We start from the raw sequence: 23046 nt of genomic DNA, 5'->3' as shown, positions 1-23046 counted from the left end.
GTTCAAGCCATTAGTGCATTGTGATATTGAGTTGGTTTTTGAGGCTAGAATTGTTAGAAGCATGTTGTCTTTGTTGTGAATATTTGTGAAGTATGGCATAAAAAAAGGGAAAGTGTATGTGATTGCATATGCTAGAGTTTAATTGTTGCTATAAACCATGGATATTGGTGTAGTGTGCCTCAATTGTGTAAAAACAAAGTGCTCAAAGATAGTGTAAAGTATTGATTGACTCGAGGACGAGCAACGTTTAAGTGTGTGGTATTGATGTTTGGCTATAATTTCATATTTTAGTACATTATTTACCTTACATTTAGGTGCTTTAATGTTAAATTATACTATATTTGTGCTTAATTGAGTTTATTTTATGTGTAGGTACGTCGAAAATGAAATTGAGAGCAAAGTAGAAATTTTATGTGTATTTTATACACTACAAGAATGGAGTTATGATTATTTGATTAGTGGATATGTATGGATTAAAGTGTAACAAATTAAAAGAAAAAAAAAAGGAACAATTGAAAAAGAAACAAGGAAGACAAAAACGTGAAAGAATTGAAAAGTTGAAAAAGAAGGACAACGTGAAATGGAATGTTAGGCAGCAAATCAAAGTCAGCCTTCCAGGCGACGCAAGACTCAATGCTCGCGTTAGAGCTCGCGCCGCGAGGCCTGAGGCGAGCTGGAGCATGCGCTAGGCGTGGTCTGGCGCGAGGTGACGCATGGTCTGGATTTTTAAAGCCTATTTTGTTTCCTACTTGGTTTTGCACTTGGTTATTTCGTCTAAGCTTTTTCCCTACACATATAAATAGTCATTAAACACAATTTTTGAGAGGGAGACCGACATTAGACTGGAGATTCGATCTAAGGAGGCAAGAACACACTAGGAGCAATACGGAGAATTTTTCTACGAGTTTTTCACTTCCTTCTTCCTATTTCCATTATTGGTTATGAATTCTAGTATTGTAGTTATGCATAATATTATGAATAGCTAATTTGTTATCTAGAGTTTTGGTAGAACCTTCTGTAGGATAAATTCTTTTTATGGTTTTATATAATTGAGTCGTTGGATTTCTCTATTTGTTCAACTACGTTTATATTGTGGTTGGTTGAATAGCTCTTGATCGACTGTGCTTATTTAGTGTGTATTACTTGGGAGAGAGTGCATATTTAGGTAGTTGTTGAACAACATCACTCTTAACGTATATGAGAGATCAATACAGAGGGATTAAAGGTGAGATTAGGGATAACGAAATCTTGGTGCGATCCGAGTTAGCCGTACTTAATGCCAGCTAGGGTAATTCGGGAAAATATGTCTAGTTAATTGTGGTAATTACTCGGGAGAGAGTTACAACACTCAGAGCGCTCATGATCGGTGGAGAAAACTTAGGCGAAATTATAAGAGGCATAGCGGGAAGTATTCCGACAATTGGGAAAATCATAACTCTAGACCTCCTTAGTCTTGTCTAAAATTTCATCCTTGTTAGTTGATAATTTTACTGTTTTATAATAGTTGTTAGTTAATTAGTTAGAAATAAATATTATAATCTCTATAATTAGGAAATTGTTTGGACTTGTATTTCTTAGCAATATTGAACAGTTATAGCTAAACCATAGTTCTCTGTGGGATTCGACTCCAGACTTGTAAACTGGATTATATTTGCAACGACCGCTTAGTCCTTTTTATAAGGCATAGTTGAGCGTGATCAATCCGCAACTAATTAACGTTGATTTGTTAATGTAAGTGACAAAAGAAGAAGTCAAATTAAATTAATGTGAGAACATACTGTGTAGCAAAGATTATTCGTCCCCGTTAGTTAATTACTACATACATAAATGCCAAGGAAGTTTCATTTAAGTTGCAAAACAAAAACTCTAAGGGCTCATTTGGTACGAATGATAAGGAATAATTAATTCCGGGACTAAATTTAAGAAGAATTTATCCCATGATTGGTTGGCAGAAAATTGCAGTATAATTAAAATCGGGATTAGTTATCCCGGTATGTGGTGTTTTTTTATCCCCATTGAAAGGTGGAATAACTAATTTCGGGATAATTAATCCTGGGATAACTTCTTTCCAACCAAACGACCCCTAAGGTCTTTGTAATATGGCCAAATTTTCATGACATTTGCCATGACATAATATCCATTATAACAAATTTGTGGTTCATGACATTTGCCATGACATAATATCCATTATAACAAATTTGTGGATCATGACATTTTCCATGACATAATATCCATTATTAGGCCAAGGATTTCTTGCTATAAATAGATGAGTTTTTCCTCATTTGCAAATACACCAATTCAAGAGCTTTTCACTCTTGTCTTTCTTTCTCCTCCTTTATTTCATTATAGAGTATTTTGTAAGAGAGTGAGTGTTGGGAAACACTTGTGTGAACCATTTCTTTGGAGTGATCTTGTGAGGTTATTCTCTTGGGGTATTTGGGATTAATTAGAGTATTTACTCTAATTTTGTACTCTCTTTTGTACTCTTGTTGGTATAGTGAAATTGCTCCTCTCCGCTTGTGGACATAGGTCACCTTGACCAAACCACGTTAAATTTGTGTCTTCTTTATATTCTTTAATTGCCATTATTATCACCTTTCATTGTTTTTTATTATTGTCAATATACCGTTGTTTGGCTAAATTCTGCACTACTCGGGTTCCCGATCCTAATAAATTGGTATCAGAGCCAGATCTAACCGGCCAAAATGACTCTAACAAAGTCTTATGTTGAGAAATTTGACCGAAGTGCAAACTTTGGAATGTGGCAATTAAAGATGAAAGCTATCCTAATTCACGATGGCTTAGATTTGGCACTGCAAGGAAAGGAGAAGATGCCGGATAAAATGACGGACGAGGAGTTTGCCGTCATAGACAAAAAGGCAAAAGCAGGTATTATTTTAAATCTTTCAAATGAGGTTTTGCGTGAAGTTGCAACAGAAAGCTCAGCCAAAGGCATATGGGAAAAGCTTAAAACCCTATATATGAAAAGAACAGTAGAAAACAGACTTTACCTAAAGCAAAAACTCTACACTTTTCGTATGGCTGAAGGTACCTCTATACTTACTCATCTTGATACTTTTGATTCTCTTCTTATGGATTTAAGTAACATAGATGCTGAAATCAAAGATGAGAATCAAGCTGTGTTATTGCTTGTTTCCTTACCCCAGTCGTTTAAACATATAAGAGATACTATGCTTTATGGAAAGGATAATATCTCTTATAAAGATATCAAATCTATTTTGAAATCAAAAGAACAAATAGATAGAGATATTACTAGGGAAACTAGTGGGAACCAAGGGGAAGGCTTATTCATAAGAGGTAGATCCAATAAGAAAGATTCAAGTAGTGAGAAACCTAAATCAAGGTCAAAATCCAGATACAGAAATGTCATGTGCAAATATTGTCATAAGAAAGGTCACATTATTTCTGAATGCTTTAAATTGAAAAACAAAGAAAAGCATACAGAAAAGAAAAATGAGCACAAAAATATTGACACTGCCGAAGCAAGTGTAGTTGCTGATGAGACTGAGGGAACTATTTTTTTAGCAACTAATAATAGTTTCAAATCTAACAATGAGTGGATTTTAGATTCGGGTTGTTCTTATCATATGTGTCCCAGTCGGGATTTATTTACCACATATGAATCTATTGGAGGTGGAGTTGTCTTGATGGGCAACAATGCTGCCTGCAAAGTTATTGGAAAAGGTACAGTCCGAATCAAAATGCACGATGGTGTGGTGAGAACTCTCACCGATGTTAGACATATTCCTGACTTGAAGAAAAATCTCATCTCTTTGGGCACTCTAGAATCTCTTGGGTGCAAGTACACAGGTGAAGGTGGAGTTCTGAAAATTTCTCATGTTGCTCTTGTGATCGTGAAAGCACGCAGATCTGGTACGTTGTATACTCTTTTGGGATCTACTGTTACAGGTGCTGCTGCAGTTTCAATATCAGATAAATCAGATTCTGACATCACCAAATTGTGGCATATGCGATTGGGGCATATGAGTGAAAAAGGTCTTTCCATCCTCAGTAAAAGAGGTCTCTTATGTGGCCAAAGTACCGGAAATATGGAGTTCTGTGAACATTGTGTGTTCGGGAAGCAGAAAAGAGTCAGCTTCAAATCTCCAGCGATTCATAGAATAAAAGGTACTTTGGATTACATTCATTTAGATCTTTGGGGTCCTTCACGTACCCCATCAAAAGGTGGTGCTAGGTATATGTTAACTTTCATTGATGATTATTCAAGGAAAGTTTGGGTTTATTTCCTGAAAAATAAAAGTGATGTTTTCTTAAATTTCAAACAATGAAAAGTTTTGATTGAGAAACAAACAGGAAAACAGGTTAAGCGGCTTAGAACAGATAATGGCTTGGAATTTTATAATGATGAATTCAACGAATTTTGCAAGAATGAAGGAATTGCTCGACATCGTACTGTGAGAATGACACCTCAGCAAAATGGTGTGGCATAAAGGATGAATAGAACTCTTTTAGAAAGGGCTCGTTGCATGATTTCAAATGCTGGGTTGACAAACGCCTTTTGGGCAGAAGCTATCTCTACAGCTTGTTATATTGTCAACTGAGCTCCTTCTGCACCTTTGAACTTTAAGACTCCAGAGGAAATGTGGTCAGGCACTCCTGCTAATTATTCTGATTTAAAGATATTTGGTTGCCCTGCATACATACATGTAAATGATGAAAAATTAGAGTCAAGGGCTAAAAAGTGCATTTTCATTGGGCATGCATCTGGGGTGAAAGGATACCGACTATGGTATCCTGATCCCACGGCACCAAAATTTATAATTAGCAGAGATGTAACCTTTGATGAATCCTCTATGTTACATTCTAGAAAAGAGTCTTCTAGTTCTTGTAATACAGATAAAGGAAAGAGTACACAGAACCAGGTGGAGATTGAGATTGGAATTCCTTCTGAGCCAAACTCATCAACTTTGGAGCAAAATACAGTTAAAACTCCTGAAATTGAGACAGAAGCTGAAATTCCTGAAGTTGAGACTCCTGAAGTTGAACCAGAAGAAGAGGAGTATTCTATAGCCAAACATAGACCAAGAAGAGAAGGTAAACAACCATTAAGGTTTGGAGATTATGTTGCATTTGCTTTTTCAGTTGCACAGGAAACTAAAGAAATTGGAGAACCGTCAAAATATTCAGAAGGAGTTTCTGGTGCTGACTCAGCCAAGTGGCTGATTGCAATAAATGAAGAAATTGAGTCTCTCCACAAGAATGGTACTTGGTCTCTTGTGAAGCTGCCATCAGGAAAAAGAATTGTTGGTTGCAAATGGGTCTTCAAGAAAAAGGATGGCATTCCAGGGGTTGAAGATGCGAGGTATAAGGCACGATTAGTTGCAAAGGGCTATAGTCAGGTACAAGGAGTTGATTTTAATGATATTTTCTCACCTGTTGTTAAACATAGCTCTATTCGTGTCTTGCTTGCCTTCGTTGCCATGTATGATTTGGAATTAGAACAACTTGATGTTAAGAGAGCTTTCTTACATGGCGAACTTGAGGAATAAATATACATGCATCAACCCGAAGGATTTGAAATTGAAGGAAAAGAAGATCATGTTTGCTTGTCGAAGAAATCCTTGTACGGATTAAAGCAGTCTCCAAGGCAATGGTATAAAAGGTTTGATTCCTTTATGTTAGGTCATGGTTATTCGAGGAGCATGTATGATAGTTGTGTTTAATTTCGGAAGTTAAATGATGATTCATTTGTGTACCTATTATTATATGTTGATGACATGCTCATTGCTGCTAAGGATTTAACAGAAATTCACAATTTGAAAAGTCAGCTGAAAAGTAAATTTGAGATGAAAGATTTGGGAGTAGCTAAGAAAATCCTTGGCATGGAGATCAAAAGATATCGAAAAGCCAACAGGCTATTTCTGACCCAGAAGAAGTACTTGGAGAAAGTCTTGGAGAGGTTTGGCATGAAAGATGCTAAACCAGTTAGTACCCCTCTTGCTGCTCATTTTAAGTTATCAGCTGCTCAGTTCCCGCAGTCAGAGGAAGAAGAGAGGTACATGGCACAGGTTCCTTATTCCAGTACAGTCGGCAGTATTATGTATGCAATGGTTTGTACACGTCCAGACATTTCACAAGCAGTGAGCGTGGTAAGCCGGTATATGGCTTGCCCTGGTAAAGCACATTGGCATGCTGTGAAATAGATTCTCAGATACTTGCGAGGTACTTCAAACACATATTTGGAGTTTGGGAGAAATACTAACACTTTGGTTGATTTTGTAGACTCAGATTATGCAGGTGATCTTGACAAAAGAAGATCACTGACAGGCTATGTATTTTGCATCGAGGGTTGCGCTATTAGTTGGAAAGCTACATTACAACATGTAGTAGCTTTATCTACTACCGAAGCAGAATATATGGCAGTGACCGAGGCGATCAAAGAAGCTTTATGGTTGAAGGGTCTATTTGCGGAACTCAGTTTACACCAAGGTGGTATTACCATTTTCTGTGATAGTCAAAGTGCCATTCACTTGACTAAAGATCAAATGTATCATGAGAGGACGAAGCACATTGATATAAAGTATCATTTCATCCGAGAAACCATTGCTGAAAGAAAAGTCTCTGTTCAGAAGATCAACACTAGAGACAATCCTGCTGACATGTTCACAAAACCTCTTCCAGTATCCAAGTTCAAGCTTTGCCTGAACTTGATTGGCATTTATGAAGAATGATTTTGCCCATTGGGGTTTTTACGGAGAAGGTGGAGCAAATTTACTATAAGCCGAAATTAGGCAAAGGTAGAGATTTGTAATATGGCCAAATTTTCATGACATTTTCCATGACATAATATCCATTATAACAAATTTGTGGTTCGTGACATTTGCCATGACATAATATCCATTATAACAAATTTGTGGATTATGATATTTACCATAACATAATATCCATTATTAGGCCAAAGATTTCTTGCTATAAATAGAGGAGTTTCTCCTCATTTGCAAACACACCAATTCAAGAGCTTTTCACTCTTGTCTTTCTTTCTCCTCTTTTATTTCATTATAGAGTATTTTGTAAGAGAGTGAGTGTTGGGAAACACTTGTGTGAACCCTTTCTTTGGAGTGATCTTGTGAGGTTATTCTCTTGGGGTATTTGGGATTAATTAGAGTATTTACTCTCATTTTGTACTCTCTTTTGTACTCTTGTTGGTATAGTGAAATTGCTCCTCTCCGCTTGTGGACGTAGGTTACCTTGACCGAACCACGTTAAATTTGTGTCTTCTTTATATTCTTTAATTGCCGTTATTATTACCTTCCATTATTTTTTGTTATTGTCATTATACCGTTGTTTGGCTAAATTCCGCACTACTCGGGTTCCCGATCCTAACAGTCTTTGAGGTAACGGGTATAAATCAAGTGAAAGCTAATTTTACTTGTACCTATCTATTTTTTCTTGTTTATAGTTACTTCTAATCACACTACATTACATTTGAGTATTTGTATTTCATTAGCTAAAATTTTGGAATAAAAAGAAAATACACACACTCAACAATTTCAAAGATACTTTACAATTTCAAAGAATCTTGACTATTTGTCGAATAGTAGGACTTAATGAAATAAAATAAAATAGAAAATTGAGATTTAACGCACTCTAAAACTCTTCCCCACCATCTCCAAAAGAACAAAAACAAAGACAACCTTAATACGTTTCTTCGTAATTAATAACCATCCATTAATCACTTCATTAATCAGAACAATTAAATATCCTTAAACCGTTTCATCTTTGGCATTTATTTATTCATTCCCTTTCCTTTTTTTGAGACAAGCCATTGATTTCAGCACTCAATGTTGCTTAACCTCTAAAAATAAAAGCACAAGCTAACCCATCCTCATATTTACAAATTCAGCTTCTATTAAGTTACACACAAAAGCAGAGAAAGTGCAAAAACATAGACATCAACATAATGCCTAAGCAACTTCAAAAATCTCTTTCAGATTACCTCTCAAAGATCAAACATAAACCCACCCCACAATCTCCTAATTTTTCCGCCAATAAGACCCTCTCATCTTCCACTAGCTGGTTGCTCCGGGGCTGTAGACACCCCAAAACGCTGTCCTTCTCTGCCGTTGATCGCAAAGAAAAGCAAGCTCAAGCCAAAGATGACGCTGCTACACTTGCAGATATAGATCGTTTCCTCTTTGAGAACTTCAAATCTTTTTATTCCAAAGATGACGATAGTGAAGTTGAAGCCAATACTAGCAATAAACCTAACAACAACAACAACAACATCGTGAAGAAAGGCAAGAAAGAAGATAATATTGCTCCAAACAAAGAAGAAAATGCAGGAGCTTCAAATTCTTTGTTCGAGTCCCCAAGGTATATACATTTGCATCTAAAAGCTTTTACTATTCCCTTCGATCCGTGATTTTTTTTAGCATTTGTCATAACCCTTAAAAAAATACGAACTCCTAGATAAAAAAAAAATGTAATCACTAAAGTCACGTATTATGGACCGGCGGGAGTATTAGATAGAGCATACTTCTACGTAATTATATTTTCAACACATTTTCTAGCTCTTCCTTTTTGGCTAAAAAGGTGAAAATTCTTTTCGATAATAAGTGACAGTGAAATTTGAATGACCTGCTTTTGTACTTTCTTCAACTGTGTGACGATCTAATATGAAAATATAAACTATCAGAAAAAATATATTTTTAATTACTTAATTATATTTTCAACAGATACGTCGTACCGCCATCAAATATTAGCGGGTCTCGTCGGTTTTTTGTAGCACGTGGTTCGTCGAGTTCCCTCATTGAAGAAGCTCGGACAAGCATGACAGTTTCAGACGACACTGGATCAACCTCAGCTACGACAAATACGACTTCAAATGATTCATTGGCAATTAGTACCTCGGATGGTTCAAAGGAAACACTGAATGCAGATGATTTTATTACAGTTGTAACGTATTCTCCAAGTCCATACGATGATTTCAGGCAATCGATGCAAGAGATGATGGAAGCGAGGTTGAATGATCAAGGCAAAATCAACTGGGAATTTATGGAAGAGCTTTTGTTTTGCTATTTCAATTTGAACGATAAGAAATCGTATAAGTATATACTTAGTGCGTTTGTGGATTTGATCGTTGTTTTGCGTGAAAACTCCGGCAGAGTACCGGTGATATCACGAAATGTTCGATCATTGGGTGGGGAATTAAACCAGGGGAAAACGTAACGTAAGAAAGTTGTCACGTGTTTAATTTATAATTAGTAGTCAATGTATTGACGGGGAAGCGCAAGAAGCTGTTCTTTTCGTTGCTTCACATGCAAATATCAATATTTATTTTTGTCATGTCACTTTATTTAAGATTGAAGTTAAATCCTTTGTTCATTCAATGGGTTTAGCTTAACTTTTATACACTCTCACTAAAAACAATGCTAACAAATCACCATTTACCCGTTCATAATAAATGAGATTAGTTAAAATACACGGATTTCATGTGCTATTATGTAAAAAAAAATTTACAGACGGATTACTCAAAAAGTAATTACAAATAACTCTACTTGGAACTTAAAATAAATGATACGTAAGTAGTATATTATAATAAGTTAAATTACACTAACAATATAAGTAGTATATTTGTATATATATAAATCCAAAATATAAAGATACTTTTTGTCGTAAGGTAAGTCCTTTGTACATTCGCGAGCTTTTCCAGGTCTAGAATTCCCTTCGTCTATGATGTGCACTTTTGTTTTTAAGTGTTACTATATTTTTATGTTGGGGCGCTGGAACCTGGAAGTAACTATTTTCTTTTTTTTTTATGCTGTACTATTATTTATCGAAAACAAGCCAACCGCTCTCGGATATTCATTTGCTTGAACTGCAATAAATCTCAAATCGTATAATATCTAAAATATTAAGATAATCCAATAAAATTTCAAATTGAATGTCAAGACAAAGGAAGAAGCAAAAACCACGGGATACTAAACCATGCAATACACAATTAAGACCATAAAATGGAAACCATTAACATGACGATTCACAGCGATCAAAAGGAACATGAGACTTCAAGCGGACATTCACCCTCTGATTCGTGAGCAACTTGTCTATGCACTTTCCAAAAATATAGTCAGTCCAGTCCCGTAAATACGAAAAGCAAAAGGGGGATATGAACATTTGAAAGGTTGAAATTCCCCGTCCGTCGAAAAAAAGGACGGGTCAAATAAATAATAACTTGCCACTTGGACTCTACACAACGCCTCTTGAAGATTAAGTGACCTCCAAATCAGGTGCCTATGGAGGGTACAGCAGTTCGCAATTTTTTCTTTAAGAAACTTACATTACATTGAAAGGAGGACAATGAGAATCCAACCCATACAAATTGTGTGGACACTCTCATCAATACCACTAAACTATAAGCCTTGTTGCTCAGTTCGTGATGTAAACTCCCAACAACTATAGGGCATTCCAAATTAAGATTCTGTACACTGCTTGAACCACATTGTCAAAGGCCCGGCGGCCCATGACAAAGCTCCCCTCAAGAGAAATGGCAGGGGAGGTGGTGTTTTTCCTTGTAGTATGATATCACAAAACCCTTCACAAGCATAGCTTCGCTTTTTTTCCTACGCCTAGTCGGCAGCATGAACATACTGTTCACTGACTGACTTTGTGGCTGTGTGCATTCCTAGGTGCGGCAAGTAGGGATTTTTCTCAAGGAAGACTTATAGACTTAAGTAGGATGACTCATACGCCAGCTACTTCAAGATTTCTTTTTAAATATTGATCATACAAAGAATGGTACTTCGCAGGAACATAATCCTTGAATCTGCAACATAACCAACAACTATATGAAATGAAGTTTCTTGCTCAAATAACGGATCAGAGAATAGCTAACTGTACAGATCATACCTGTGAAGGAGAGGTATTCTATCAGGGAGAGAAAATAATCTGGCAATGGATTGAAGAACTTGGCCTATCTTCATTGCTTTAGACTTGAGCGACTTCATATACCCCACGAATTCAAGGTATTCTGTATCAGTAAGCTTTTCTCGGACCTGCACAGGAAATCACGATGGAAACTCTCAACTAATAACCCCAAATTTTGGTACTTATAGATTTAGATGTCTTTGCCAGTTACAAAAGATAAATTTAAGCAGACAATGACAATATCAAGCCCAATGCAATGCCATATAAAGTGTTTATATATTGGCCAAATACATAAACAGCTCCCTAAAGTTGGCACCAAATTTCATTACACTTTAACATACTCTTGTTCCTATTAGACACTCCAACACTCACAAAAGTGTGTCTATTGAACACTTGAGTCACAAAAAGAAGCGCGTGGACACAAAGCTCGCTGTCATGGACAAGATGACCAATAAATAAGTGACACGTGTAAAGTAGCAAAAAAATTAAAAAAGCTTTCAAGACGAAAAAAAATATTCTTAATAGTCCCTTTCCCCTCCTCCCCTTCGTTGTGTTCCTCATGTTCAGGTAAGAGGGTAGAATAGGTCTGCCACGACTTGCCGGAAAGGTTTCGGCAACCAAGGATATCTGCTACCATTTCCTTTAGGATATAAATTAAGTTGAATGGTTCAGAAGTTTGAATTTCTAAGCAGCGATATTGCTGCTGGTCGGAAACTCTTTTTTCCCATTTTCCGTTTCCATTCCTTCTTGCTTTTATCTTTTTTCTTTTTTTGGATTTGGAAGACTGTAAGAAAGAATCTAGCTAGATCCCATCTTGATGTAATAAAATGTAAAAAATAAAGAACACATTATATTACTCTTCATTTTCTGTTATATGTTCTCTGATGGAGTATACGATTTCAGAAGCATATCCGAAAGTTCCTAACTTGCAGGGACCAATCTATATCTTCTAGTTTCTTGTAAAAGAGATATAAGATATACTCATTGAATCAATACATGTAAATTTGGGGAAAATCACTGGAAAATACAGTAAATCAGTAGAATGAAGAAAATAGAGGATGGGGATAAGGACAGAAGCTCTGCCGTCTCAGAGGGAGCTCTATGAAGAAGAAATAGGAAAGAGAGAAAAAAAATTGACTATCAAACTATTCACGCGCCCAACTCCAAGTGAGTCGCTTTTTGTGCCATGTGTGCATGAGGTGCTCAGTAGATACATTTTGTGGGTGTTGGAGTGTCCAATAGGAACAAAGGTATGTTGAAGCGTCTAAATGAAATTTGGTGTCAACTTTAGGGGGCTGGTTATGTATTTGGCCAAATGTATTATATTACTTCTGCTCCATAATTTTGTCAACTTGGTTCTTTAGCATGTCACATTTGTGGACTCATCAGTAGTAAATGATTACGTAACGTAACAGAATTTCAGGTTACCTGTGAAACCAGAAACTGAAAAAAAAAAATAACTGCATCAAGATATTGAGATAAAACGAAAGTTAAGTATCATGATATTCTACATTTTCCTATATCAATCAGCAAAGGATTTTCAAAAAGAGAATCAACAGAAAAGTAAAGGTGACACCATGAATTAAATAACTTCGGGATTTATGTAATATACAGAGGCAATCTTTAGTTGCTCACCATCAGTGACACTAAATTGAGATAGACCAAAAGACCAGAAATTGCACAACTCCGGTTAAAGCAAGAAAGACAAACTATGTCCTAGCGTGCTAGTAAAAGATACATAAGAGGTTGATAAAGCAAGAATATAGGTCCCAGCACCTACCTGAACAAGAAAAACTGATCCTTTCTTCTCCTCATTATTGCAAGGCACAGAGCTATCAACGCCATCTTCATTTTGCAGGTCAACTAAACCTGCAGTCTTTCGTGATGTCATCTCATTTTCAAGCAGGTCTGCTCTATCTAATTTAATGTTTTGTTGACTTCGTTCCTCAGAGTACTGTGACTTCTTATTCTTCAATATATAGCTAGAGCCACTTTCTGACAGCAGGTGATGGGCAACTGAGGAACGGTCAGGACTATCATGAGACTTTCGAGAATGATCTCTTTGACAATCAGGTCCTGTTAATGTTAGCCGAGGCCTCTTCAGAGAACAAGGTGCAATAACATCTTTTGGTTGTTCATCAGGCAATTCATGTTTCGTCAAGTCAATTATTTTCTGTTTGCTAATTAGCATTTCTTTTCGTCCAGAGACCAACAAATTACTTGCATGTTTTACAGCCAGATTCTTAACTAGCTTATCAGACCTAAGAGATGACTTATTAGCAGGAAGTATGTCTTCCAGACTGCCAGGGCTGTTCCCTTGCTTAACTGAGGAAGATAATTGATTAGTAGAGCAAGGAAAATCCACTGATGAGTCCTAAGAACACAATCAAGTGAAGAAAGGAATCAGAAAAATGTGCATTACTGGTTGTATTGACTTCAAAAGATGCAGACACTAAATTAACTTACCAGAGAGGTAAAAAGCTTTTCAAAGTGAAGTTTAGGTTGAGAGCTTCCTAGTCTCTTTACTATTTCTGCAAGAGAGAATAGATAATATATATTGAAGAATAACCAGAATCAATAGGTAACAACAGTGCCAATCACATTTCATAACAATTACAAATTTAATTACCTCAGGGAGGATAGTTTTATTTGACTTAACTAATAAAAGAAGGATGCAGAGAAACACACAATTTAGCCAAATCACTGCGTATAGCATTTTAATAACATGAAAAAGAAAAGAACATGTTGCTTCCTTTCCCTGTTTTCATTTCTATAAAGCTTAACCTATAGATTACAAAGTTGGTATAGGCACCGAGTTATGTGTCATCTATGAGCTTGAACTGATTTAAACGAAGTTCCAGTTGAGGTGAGTTAAGGTCAACTTAAACAGAGTGAATAACCAAAAATAGGTGACTTACGCGATCATTGTTCATTTTACAGTCTTTTGTAAGTTACACCAAAAGTTAGGCATTAAATTTAAACAAAACTCATTTACGAAGCTTGTCGAAAAGATTCCCCCAATTGACTTAGCACATCAAAGATATTGTGTATCCAAAACAAACAGATATCATCCAATATACTCATTTATACATGAAATGAGAAATCAACCGCCAATTAAGAAGGCAACACATATTTGACAGTAATATCAGAAATTTTTATAAACTCTACTAGGGAGCTGGCATTAGGTCACAACCAAACTAAACCAAAGGCAAGCTAACTACCTATATAAAGGCAAGCTAAAGATCTTATCATGAGTGCAAATGTGAGCCGTGAGCTAACTACCTATATAAAGGCAAGCTAAAGATCTTATCATCAAATTAATGACGAGATAAAATAGATTAAATTCACTGGGTATGCTTCGTCCCAAGAAACTATTATGTGAATAGGCTCGTTCATTAGTTCTTTCAGAATGAAGTTTTACTAGAGACAATCAGGTCATGGAACTTTGGCTCTTCCGGAAGACAACTGAGCTGGTGTCTGCATAGCACACATAGTAGATAAGATAGGGATCAATTACAGGCATACTCATGCACGAAGTGCTCCCGCCTGTTGCCGTTTGGGGGAGAGCGGAGAGAATACTAGATAGGAGATTATTAAGCGTGTGCACACATCCCCATTGATTAGCTTAATTTTCCAGTCCAACCGAACAAAATATCAGGGGGGGTTTCTTCAATGCTCAAACCAAACCAAAAACCGATAAACCGGACTGAACTGCTAATTTGAGTTCAGAATTTTTTTTGGTTTCTACCAAATGCTCTAACCCACTACTAGAAATAAACACGCCAAAATATCTGAACCATAATTAAACAGAAAAATGAAACCAGCTGTGAGCGCAACCTTTGATCTTAAGAGATCTATCTGAATAAATCCTAAAGTATTGTTAACCTAGTACTGCTCGCACAGAATATAACCATGTAGCATCAAGTGATCTAGGATGTTCAGGGAAAATGGCATCACTAACTACAAGCAAGAGAGTGCAACAATAAGCCAAAACAGGGTAATGTGGTTTTCTATAACTAGTGATACTTACCCTTGTCATCTGGTTGCATCAATTCTAGTTTTGTAGGGCCACGAATTCTTCCATCACGAAAAAAGCGCGTCAATGAAAAAACTACTTCCCCAAATTTGGAATGACACTGGACGGTCAAAAGAGAAGCAGACACCCTTTAGAAAAAAATAAAATAAAAAACAAAAATATAGCAAAATACCAATTCAAACAAATCAACCTTGATATGGGGTTGTATCCAACGTGATACTTGTGACTGACGGTTGGAGTATGTGAATCTGCTCAAGATAAAGGAGAAGTTAAAGATATATGCTTCAAAAATTGATAGGTCGCTCTATGCAACAAGCGGAATGATGACCAAATGACAGTAACAACTCTAATTCCGCAAATATGCTGTGGGTGACTCACCTATCACTAACTTCCTATTTGTTGAACTGATACAGCTGACTCATGGCAATGCTTTTAATTCCAACAGAATGAAAGTGTACGTGTGTGTATATACATATATTCAATATCAGAATGTGCTTAAGCAATCACAAACAAGTCCTTCAAATATCCTATCCTGTATCACAGATTTGACTAAGTTGTAAGCATGTGATATTTCATTACAGCTTATAGCAGCATTCTGGTCAAATGTATAAGGAAAAAGGGGCCAATATATGACAGCAATTTGGTAAAAAATTCTAACTCATACTGACCTTTCATCACAAAAAATTATTGCTCCAAAATCATGTCTATGACGAATAACACGGCCCACAGCCTGATTTACAGCCCTCGATGCTTGTTGAGTATACCAGTCTTCTCCTGTTAGGACCTGTCACATCACCTTTTAGTTTGAACAGGCTCAGCCCTTGGGGAAAGGTGGGTTACAACAGGAAACATGCACAGAATTAACTAAACAACTTTTCAGTTTGACCTGTACCTTAGATCCAGTTGATTGCAAGTTCATCTGTTGATCCAGGAATTCACGTTTCAAACGAACCTGATTCAGACATAAGATGCACAATTTTTCATTTAACATTTGTATGAACAGACAACAACGTGGAGGTTACAACAGACTAAGTTCAACACATTTTTTTATCAGACAAGTGCAACACATTTTTCTCCTAAGGAAATTACAGCCTCAGATCAAAATTTTCAGATGAATTAAAGATCAAATTACTCCATCCCCTGGATTGCTTACATATATTTTAGATCAACAAATGACCACAAACCAAATAATATCAGGAAAAAAGCTTACTTAAAAACATTAGTTGTTGAAGATGATATGTTAGGATGCAAAGTGACTGAAGATGTAAGTTTTTTATTATAAAAAAATAACTAGAAGACACTTGAATCAGTGAACAACTCCGAACAGAAAATTGACACGATGGCAGTAAGTATGTTCACAAACCTTAGGATCACTCCTTGTGGCAAAGGGGATGCCGGTGATCACAACAGCTCTACCAGCATGGTCAGCAAAATCCAATCCCTCACTCACCTATTGTACCAATCAACCAATAATGAGGAAACATGATCAAACGGTGCCATTTATAACACCATTATCAATTATCAAGGATAACCTGAATGTATACCATTATATAAGAGCTTAGGAACATATAGGTACTAATGTTTTACATTTCAACCTTTAATATAATTGGTCGGTCCTCTAATTCATTTGACACATCTTTTATGAAATAACCAAGTTGTCTGCTTCATTGTATGTAATAGCAAATAACTTAAATTTACAAGTTCAATGAGTAATGACCTTTTTTCACTAGGAAATCTCCAGAACTAAGTTAGATATTTTCTCAGTGTACAAATATGATAAGTTTGTTAAAACAGTGTGCATGAGGGAATAAGAAATGTGGTCATCTAAGATTTCCCACTTTTAAATTTTTTTCAAAAATTGTAGGTTTTCCCTAGAAAGCAGAAATAATACAACTTACCTTACAGATAGATGTCTCTAAGGAAAGAAGCAGTCATCCAGTGAAGTGCTATGGTTGTCAAATTAGCTTACTATGACAAATTCGCATTCTTTCTCTTTTTTTAATGACTGACACATAAGTTAGCTTGTCAATGGCAGCATTCAAAGTCGTAATGTGCAGCCTAACTCACATTTCATGTGTTGCATCCTCACCACTGAACCAAAACCCTGGGGCCATATTCGCTTAAAATATTTGTGGTGAAAATTGTAATATTCAATTTAAACAAGCCATGAAACACCTCCATAAGCAAGTATCCTTTAGCTCTCTGTTATCTACATCACACACTAATTAACCCAGCATAAATTTGTTACAATGCCATCAGACCCAGATTGAGCATCAAACTTAAGCAACAATATACAGGTACAAGCTCAAACAGCTTTGATAAAAAACTTGTGGTACGAAGTCACAGTCCTTTCCTGAACCCCTCCAAGAATCATAATAGCATATTGCCACAACAATCATCTTTAGGATCCATGAGCTTGCAATTAAACGCTCAAAACTCAACAGATATAAATTCTGCTATCAATAACTATGAAAAATTTTTAAAGCAGAAACCTACTTTTCCCCGACAGACTGCAAAAAACACAGCCCCAGATGCTGTTTTGTCCTTCAACTTGGTCATATAATCCTGTCCAAGGCCAAAATTTCTGAGTCAGACATAGACACAGAATGGATGAAAGGAAAGTTACAAAAATTATATGGCATACTTCAATTGCCATTGGAAAAAGAGAAGATTGTCTTGGTTCCACGACAGGCAGCTTGTATTTGCATATCCTTTCCCATATTGTGCTCGAATCCATTGAGTTTGAATGCCCCTGACAATTTTCATAGTGCAACATTAGGCTCAGAGAACAATGCCAAGCGATTGTCTGTTTTCATATGTTCAAAACTTCAAGATCCTTACCGAAGTTTTCCAGCAGCCAATGCATTGCTCCAAAAGGTAATATGAAGGAAAAAATACAAGAAGTCCATCTGGTACAGCACGAGCGAAATTGACTGAAGCATAAAATCAGAAAAGAATAACGTTCATCAGAAACATTATCTGGAAATATCATCAGTATTTCACAGTTATGCATACACCACACAGCATCACATTCCACATACCAATGGCATTCCCAAGCTCTTGCTTGTATTCAATAGAATCACGAGTCCTATATGATGAGTTGAATGTATAACCAGAAGGGCCCACGGGTACAACACCAGCCCATATCTGATTGTCTGATATAACATGAGGGTTCTCTAAACGAACTGGAAAATCTCTACAAGCAGCAGAAAGGAAAAGAGATAAGAAATCAGAATTCATGCCAGAACAAAATGTAAGTAAAAACATTTTTGGATAAATTGGACTCACAACTTCAATTCCTCAGCAAATGAATCCATCGGAGATAATGTGCCAGAAGTCAAAATGATAGATCCAACACCTAATTTGGAGAACTGCTCCATTGCAATACCTGGATTGAAACACCACCAGCTCAGTGTTCTAGATGCCTTTCCTGCTGCACAAAATCAATTAAAAATATGGATGGGGAAGGAAGAGGGTTAATGGTTAAGAAAACAAAAAACTATGGAGTACACAAGTATCCCAAGAACTGATGTTATTTTTGCACTAAGCCAAAGGAAAATTTGACTACCTTTAAGGGAATCTATGCCACCTCCTTGAACTTCCTGAACATGAACCTGATAAGACATGAAAAAGCTTCAATCAGACAACTTACTGAGAATCAGGATTTAGTACAATGGCGTAAGTTCCCAACGAATCATTCTTCAACCAGCCAACCAAAGAAAAAAGGGAAACATATTCTCTTAACTTACACGATAGTATTGGGCATGAGGGTTTCCATCATTCCTGAAAATCATTTGTAGAATGTCACCCATGCTTTCCAATCTGCAGACTGTGCTTTTTGACTTGTTTGTTTTTCCATCTTCGGTAGTGTTTGCATCTGATTAGAGGAGCAAGAATACAGTGATTTCAAATGGAAAAGCATCATACAAGCTACAAAAACTATAAAACACTATATCACTCCTGGCTACAAAAGCTAGGAACAACCCAAATCTTTTCTGCCCCGTTTCATTTCATGGAACACATTTCTTTTATAAAAAAAAAAGTAAATAAGTGGATTCCATCACAGAAAAAGGGGTTAAACCTTGGTAAACAGAAATGTACATTAGCTTCTGACACAATGCTAATTTGACACATCATAAACGTTAAGTGCATGTTCTCAAAAAAATACAATTAACATAACAATACATGTTTTCCCTATGAAACTAACTTCATGACCAAATTTTAACTCTAGTTTAACAATTTTCGACCACTAAACCTATAATGAATGAATCGAAAGCTAACTTAATAGTCTTCGTGTCAAGTTAAACAGTGATGCAAACAAACCTTTCACTCCAAAGTAGATCTGAGACATGGTAAACTACATTCATGGGGTCAAGGCAGTAAGAACTCACCTTCTTCAAGAAGTACAGTTGCTTCCTCAATTATATCAATGAGCATGTTGGCAGTTTTCTGTGTGATATTTAGATCAGCAAGAAACTCATAAATGTATGGCCCAGGCTTCGTGAAACCCAACTCTTTTGAATCAATGGACACTTCAGCAATTTTTTTCTCAAGCTTCAAAAGAAGTGCTGCATGAGATGCACACTGTTAAAGAGTGAGTGACACCCATATACTACCTCAGGTACAAAGGAGTTAAACAAGTGAATTTAGTATAAAACGACTGAGAGGAACAAACACAACAAAATCGAAGTAACGAGCAACTTGATTGAACTCTAATGAGAAATGTCTCTTAAATTGCAATGGACGCTTACAGACTTGTCTTGAATAATTAAAGGCAATGCACTATAAGCTCAATACCCATGAATAGAACTTTATCAAAAAAAAATACCCATGAATAAAAACATGTCCAATGCATCTATCATAATTTTATTCAAAAATTAGCAATTTACCTTTGAGAATAGCGAAGTTATCTGGATTACATGATTTGTCACTTGAGTTCTCCCTCCTTGCTATCGAAAGGTCTATACAAGTTTTAGCTTCAGAAATGCAAGCTGTCAGAAGGCCAGAAGAAAGGTCAAAAGAGGCTGCATCAGCACACAAGCTTTCCTGGTCAAAACAGAAAACCATCAAAAAAATTAGAATTGAATCTTGAATTACAATAGAAGCATGACACAAGGGTGAGCAAGGGTGGGCATTCTAAGAAAATACTGGCATGACAATTGAAGGTGCAATTTACCAAGTTATGAGCTTCATCAAATATAAGTATACTGTTTGTCCACTGAATGTTCAAAGATTTTCTGTATCCGCGATCAATAAGATAATTGTAAGGTGCAAATAATATGTCCACAGTCTTGTGAAGTTCTCGTGATACATAATAAGGGCACCTATAAAGAAAAAAAAGTGAGTCCACATCATATTATCAGCATTCAATGACAAGACTTACAAGAAAAACCTACGGGCCACTGCTTCTTCCTATGTTGACCAAATCCTCTATGTCAATAGGCTCCTCTCCTAGACTGGGATTAGTCTTCATGAACTCTGTACATAATAAAAGCATAAACAGTCATAATTGACCAAGCACAGTAAATAACAGCAACAAAAAAAAAAGTTATAAGTTTAGATACACAATCACCTTTTATATTTTTGTATTAGATCCACAGACTTTTTACTATCATTTGTCCAGCTCAACTATGAAGAATTTGAGTACAAGTTACTAAATATGCTAATGTACCTGCAACGCGAGAAAAGTGGCCACAATAACGTTTTTTGCGCTTTTTGCAAAGTGCATGGCAAGCATTTGTCTGTGTTTTTCCGCGCAGAAGACTCACTTCTTCATGAATGCACAGTTGTTCCCGAGATCCTAAGACTACCATTTTTGGCCTATACATCACATTATATTGATAGAATCAGATACTTTATAGCATATGCAGAGCTAAAGTATTGCAAATAAGTAACCCTTTTAAGAACATGCTAACCGCTGAACTAGGACACTATTTGAAAGAGATTCAATATTATGCTAACATAGTTGGTCAACAGTAAAACATAGTGCTAAAGCCACCTGTTCAATAATGCAATCACAATCTATACCTATAATTGGTCCTCTTTAACTCTTTCACCACTTGTCGAATTTGGCTGTGTGTGCGTGATGCATATACAATATTTGGTAATGCTGAGGATTCAAATTGAGAAGACTCATCTGACTGCTGGCTACTGGCAATACGGTCTCTTATTCCACTCTTCCGGACTGAGAAACCCCCCAAACTCTTCCTCCAAGCCAATGTGGCACAAAGAAGACACAGGGTCTTTCCTGTCCCAGTTGGGCTCTCAAGCAATGCATTACATCTCTGCCACATCACAAGCATTCACTCAGTAAAACAAGCTTTGAAGACTACAGGGGGAGAAAATGGGAATACAAGCATGGAACACACTTCATGTATACTAGGGTGATTTCAATTCTAGAAATATATTTTGTCTCTAGCACCTCGGATGTTGCTTCTACACTTCAAAAAAAAATTAGTCGTACAGCTGCTTACTGTGAACATACCAAGTTGATGGGACCACGGAGTAGCGGAGCCACAGCTAATGAAGGGGGTTCAATTGAATCCTTTTCGTTAGAAAATAGTACTGCACAAATAGCGCAGAAACATTTTTTTGTATATATAAATATAAAAACTTCTGAATCCCCTTGACATGAGGAAAGTTTTCATTGTGGTGGCAAAGATAGCTCTAAAATTGTTTTTAGATCACAGATTCTAATTTTTTGAATCCCCTTGTAAAAATTCCTGGCTTCGCCACTGGGCCAACCATGTGCGATAATCAAGAAGCTACAACAATGAGGGTGATGTTCCTTATTCCTATCAACAGAAGCCCCATTCAAACAATGATCAAAGTATCTAACGTCAAATGGTCACTAGTCGAAATATTAACTCGCAAAAAACCGGGTCAAGAATCAAAACTCTGCAAAACACAACTTCTTTTTTCACATTCCATCCAAAATAAAGTATGGGTGATTCGTTGATTATTAACTTCAACAACTAATTTCCAAGATATCAGCTGAATATGGTATATACTAAGGATAACCCAAAAATTCAACTTAACATTAAAAAAATAACGATACCCTAAATTTATAAAACAATGAATGACTAAGGGAGACATACATTTTGAAGGGACTGAATGACTTTTTCCATGTAAGTGATCTGGCAATCGTAAGCCTCGTAAGGGAAATCGACATCGATTCCCCCAATCTTATATGTCGGCATTTTCTCGAACGAGTTGAATGCGAGGATTCGCTTCGACTGAAGAGTCTTTTGCTTCTGATAAACCCTAGGACTGTGCCACGTTGCAGTGCCTTCGAGGTTTTCCCGCCATATTCTTGCGTTCTTCAGGAAAAATACGGTGTCGCTTCTGACTCGTTGAATCAACGTTAGATTGTCTTTTGATTGTCAACTTACTTACGTGGCGACGGACACGCTAATATAATGGCCAAAACGTGGAAATATTGAAAAGGAATGACAAAAATAGTTCCTTATGTTTGGATAGGTTTAAAATAAATATTGTTGTAAACAATTTTAATATTTTAAATTTATTAAAAGTACGCATTTTGTTATAAATATAATTGTATTTAAGATGAATGTCTATATTTTAGAGAAATTTTAAGATTTGTTACTTGGTGGCTAAATTATTTTTTTCCTATAAATAGAGGGGTTCTATTTCACTGTAATTAATCCCAAATCAATAAGAATTTCTTCTTACTATTTTTCTCTGCAATACTCTTCTTCTCCTATTGTTTTATAACACATTTAGTCTTCTTCAAATTTTTAATAAACTCATATATACTCAATGAATTGTGTCAAGCAAAATCCATTGAGTCTAATCTCGTCTGATCTTGGCGCACGTCATAAGTTATAACCACTAGCTGGCAAGCCTAGTGTACGCAGACCTTACCCCTACCCTAGGATAGAGAGGCTGTTTCCGATAGACTCTTGGCTCCCTCCCTCCAAAAACTCTTCACCTTACTCTTGGGGTGACTCGAACTCACAACCTCTTGGTTGGAAGTGGAGGGTGCTCACCACTAGAGCAACCCACTCTTATCCAAGATAATATTCAAACAAATTTTAAAAATTTGATTGTTTGTTATTGAGATCAAAACAAATGAACATATGTAT

At 36.3% G+C, this 23046-nt stretch overlaps 2 protein-coding genes across 4 annotated transcripts; one reads left to right on the top strand and one right to left on the bottom strand.

Moving 5' to 3' along the window:
• The first annotated feature begins 7634 nt into the window (after nt 1-7634).
• On the top strand, nt 7635-9297 carry LOC107794084 (transcription repressor OFP14-like). The gene is made up of 2 exons (XM_016616539.2): nt 7635-8355; nt 8718-9297. The coding sequence occupies exons 1-2, from the start codon at nt 7943-7945 to the stop codon at nt 9208-9210; spliced, it is 906 nt and encodes a 301-aa protein (XP_016472025.1). The 5' UTR covers nt 7635-7942; the 3' UTR covers nt 9211-9297.
• A 685-nt stretch (nt 9298-9982) lies between these two features.
• Nucleotides 9983-22330, bottom strand: LOC107794086 (regulator of telomere elongation helicase 1 homolog). Of its 3 annotated transcripts, none has more exons than XM_016616540.2 (23): nt 22039-22330; nt 20969-21225; nt 20613-20761; nt 20338-20419; nt 20118-20265; nt 19831-19987; nt 19333-19509; nt 18691-18818; nt 18510-18555; nt 18230-18374; nt 17983-18137; nt 17783-17874; nt 17586-17693; nt 17438-17506; nt 16305-16391; nt 15834-15893; nt 15610-15725; nt 15132-15189; nt 14936-15041; nt 13372-13436; nt 12686-13279; nt 10888-11033; nt 9983-10804 (listed from the first exon to the last, which is right to left on the bottom strand). In XM_016616540.2, exons 1-23 carry the CDS (start codon nt 22138-22140, stop codon nt 10723-10725), a joined length of 3129 nt encoding a protein of 1042 aa, XP_016472026.2. In that variant the 5' UTR covers nt 22141-22330; the 3' UTR covers nt 9983-10722. The 3 variants fall into 3 exon arrangements, with proteins under 3 accessions (XP_016472026.2, XP_016472027.2, XP_016472028.2); XM_016616541.2 differs by having other exon boundaries at nt 18230-18371; XM_016616542.2 differs by having other exon boundaries at nt 18230-18329.
• Nucleotides 22331-23046: the final 716 nt, after the last annotated feature.

Source organism: Nicotiana tabacum, chromosome 4 (genome assembly GCF_000715075.1).
Source record: "Nicotiana tabacum cultivar K326 chromosome 4, ASM71507v2, whole genome shotgun sequence".
Lineage (NCBI taxonomy): Eukaryota > Viridiplantae > Streptophyta > Magnoliopsida > Solanales > Solanaceae > Nicotiana > Nicotiana tabacum.
This window is presented reverse-complemented; position numbering and strand designations above follow the sequence as displayed.

Coding starts and splice junctions, on each gene's coding strand:
- LOC107794084 (XM_016616539.2), top strand. CDS start 7,943: ATGCCTAAGCAACTTCAAAAATCTCTTTCAGATTACCTCTCAAAGATC. Junction 8,356..8,717: donor TCTTTGTTCGAGTCCCCAAG/GTATATACATTT, acceptor TATTTTCAACAG/ATACGTCGTACCGCCATCAA.
- LOC107794086 (XM_016616540.2), bottom strand. CDS start 22,140: ATGCCGACATATAAGATTGGGGGAATCGATGTCGATTTCCCTTACGAG. Junction 21,226..22,038: donor TCATTCAGTCCCTTCAAAAT/GTATGTCTCCCT, acceptor GTGATGTGGCAG/AGATGTAATGCATTGCTTGA. Junction 17,694..17,782: donor TTGGCTGCTGGAAAACTTCG/GTAAGGATCTTG, acceptor GAAAATTGTCAG/GGGCATTCAAACTCAATGGA.